Raw genomic sequence first — 2,908 nt, forward strand, 5'->3', positions numbered from 1 at the left:
AATTTGACGTTGTGCACTTGCAAGCAATTAAGAAATCACGCGACAGAGTTTCAGAGTAGGAGTGATGAGGCTCTAGGACAGTGTTAGTGGAAGAGAACCAATCCTTGAATTCCCTAGAATCATTCTCCCCCTGAATTCTAGGACTGGTGTAATATGGCGTGGATTCGAAGAATGTGACATCCATGGAGACGTAATATTTGCAAAGGCTAGGTGAGTAGCACTTATAGCCTTTTTGGGTTGGTGAATACCCTATAAAGATACATCTGATTGATTTTGGATCTAATTTGCTTTGGTCGTGTAGATGAACATACACTTCACAATCGAAAAGTTTCGGGAATAGGGTAGAGATGGGCCTAGTATGTGGGTAAACTGAGAGTAAAGCCTTGCAGGGTGATGTGTGTTTGAGGACCCGAGTTGGCATACGATTGATCAGGAACGCTGCCGTGAGAACTGCTTCCCCCCCAGAAATGTTTAGGTACATGGGTTGTGAACATAAGAGATCTAGCTACCTCTAATAGGTGTCTATTTTTACACTCGGCAATGCCATTTTGTTGGGGTGTTTTAACACACGAGCTGGTGTGAACTATCCCATGGTTACTTAAATATTTGCCAAGTTGGTCACTGAAGAATTCACCTGCATTGTCAGTGTGGAAGACATTGATGGTGGTGTTAAATTGATTTTGAACCATAACATTGAATTGTTTAAATAACTGACAAGCTTCGGATTTGTCTTTCATAAGAAACACCCAACTCAATCTAGTGTGATCATCTACAAAAAGTAGAAACCAACGAGTTCCATTTAGATTCGCAACCCGAGAAGGTCCCCATATATCACAATGAATCATCGAGAAAGGATGGGATGCAGTGTATGGTCGAGGTGCATATGTGTTGCGAGTGTTCTTTGCTAATTGACATATGTCACATGAAAAATCACTTGCCTTTTTATTATGAAATAATGAAGGAGATAAGCGTTCAAGATACATGAAATGGGATGTCCTAAACAGAAATGAAGCAACATGATGTCGCTATCTTTATTGGCAGAAAAATAACATGATGGGTGTGATACGAAGGATTTAGAGCTGATGTCTGGTGTGAGGAGAAAGAGTCCCGAGTACAGCTTAGCACATCCAATCGTCATCCCCGAAGCCGGATCCTGAAATTTACATGAATGAGGTTTAAAGATAGTTAGGCATTGCATATCTTCATTGAATTTACGAACAGATAATAAGTTGCACTGTAGTCGTGGTATATAGAACACTGATTTGAGTGTGATGTTGCGTGAAATAATGACTGTCCCAATGCCCACAACAGATGATTGGGTGCCGTCAGCAATGGTCACCGAGATATTGTGGGTACATGGGGTGTATGTTTAAAACAATGTTCTATTACCAGTCATGTGATCCGAAGCACCGGAGTCGATGATCCAAGATGAGTCATCTTCTTTAACATGCATAGCCTGTGGAGGAGTACCTCGTTGGGCCACGGTTCCAATGCCCGAGTTTTGTGTAGGTGACGAGCCTGATTGAACAGCCTTGCTGATGAGGTCTCGGAGTAGATCCAATTGATCCTTGCTGAATGGGAATGAAGATGCAACAGTAGCTGTAGTGGCTGAATTGCCCTTTGCTCCTTGATCACCCCGGGAGTTTTGGTCTCGTGGCTTCCAATCTGGTGGTTTTCCGTGGATTTTCCAGCAGGTGTCTTTGGTATGTCCAAGCTTGCGACATTGATCACAATAAGGACGGGACTTCCTCGGTGCATTTGCTGCATAGGCATGAGATTCAGTTTCAACTACTAGGGCTGATCCTTCAGAGATTTGTATTGCAGGTCCCCCCATCATCACCTTCCTTCGGCTCTCCTCATGGCGCACACTGGAGAATGCCTCGGAAAGGGTAGGCAGTGGCTTGGTTCCAAGGACTCGCCCACAGACATCATCAAGTTCTTTGTTAAGGCCACTCAGAAACTTGAACACTCGCTTGGTCTCAACAACTTTATTGTAGAGTATGCTATCATCCGAGCATGTCCACTTGTGATTGTCGTAGAGATCGATTTTTTGCCATAGCCGTGTCAAGTCACTGAAGAACTGAGTCACGGTGGAATCTCCTTGTCGCAGCTCATATAGTAAGCTTTCAGTAGCAAATAATTCGGAGGTGTTCTCTGTGCATGAGTATGTCAACTGTGCAGCCTCCTATATAGCCGCAGCGGAACTGCAGAACAAGAACTGGTCACCAATATCTTGATTCATGGAGCCGATGAGCCATGTTTTAACCATGCTGTCATTTGCCTTCCATGTCTTGTATGAGGGGTCATCAACCATAGGAGATGGGGCCTGACTGTTGATAAAATCTTTGCTCTTGCCACAGAGGAACATGAGTATGGATTGGGACCATTGAAGATAGTTTTGGCCATTGAGTTTATGGTTGGTGATCAGGGGTATGGTGAGCTCAGTTGATGTTTCTGATTTTGCCATGATCTAGCTTAAAAGCTCTGATACCATGTGGAACTTTGGAAAAGCTTAAAATTCTCATTCCACTTTGAACGAATATATACACTACACAAGAGATCATAAGCTTAATAACAAACTAAGGCATAAAACTAGGAGAGATAATAGTAACTAAAGCCACCTATACGTGACTAATTCTACAAAACTAATTACAATCACATTATAATCTACAAATGATACACGTAAATCAACTTAGGAAATGTATTTCTACAATAATTAATCAATGCCAGAAGGCGGCAGCAACTTTTTTTAAAATAATAGCATTTTAATTTTTTTAAAAAATTTTGTAATTATTAAAATTAAAATTATTATAATTTTTACTACCGAGAAATATTATTTAATTCCAAAATGCTCCCTGAATATCACAATTACGGTAAATTGACGATGAACATTTGTCACATTAGACGG

At 41.3% G+C, this 2,908-nt stretch overlaps 1 protein-coding gene across 1 annotated transcript; it reads right to left on the reverse strand.

Moving 5' to 3' along the window:
* Positions 1-473: 473 nt before the first annotated feature.
* On the reverse strand, positions 474-2,314 carry LOC142529341 (uncharacterized). The gene is made up of 3 exons (XM_075634856.1): positions 2,267-2,314; positions 1,390-2,185; positions 474-1,153 (listed from the first exon to the last, which is right to left on the reverse strand). The coding sequence occupies exons 1-3, from the start codon at positions 2,312-2,314 to the stop codon at positions 1,119-1,121; spliced, it is 879 nt and encodes a 292-aa protein (XP_075490971.1). The 3' UTR covers positions 474-1,118.
* Positions 2,315-2,908: the final 594 nt, after the last annotated feature.

This window comes from Primulina tabacum, chromosome 16, assembly GCF_025594145.1.
Source record: "Primulina tabacum isolate GXHZ01 chromosome 16, ASM2559414v2, whole genome shotgun sequence".
In the NCBI taxonomy this organism is placed as follows: domain Eukaryota; kingdom Viridiplantae; phylum Streptophyta; class Magnoliopsida; order Lamiales; family Gesneriaceae; genus Primulina; species Primulina tabacum.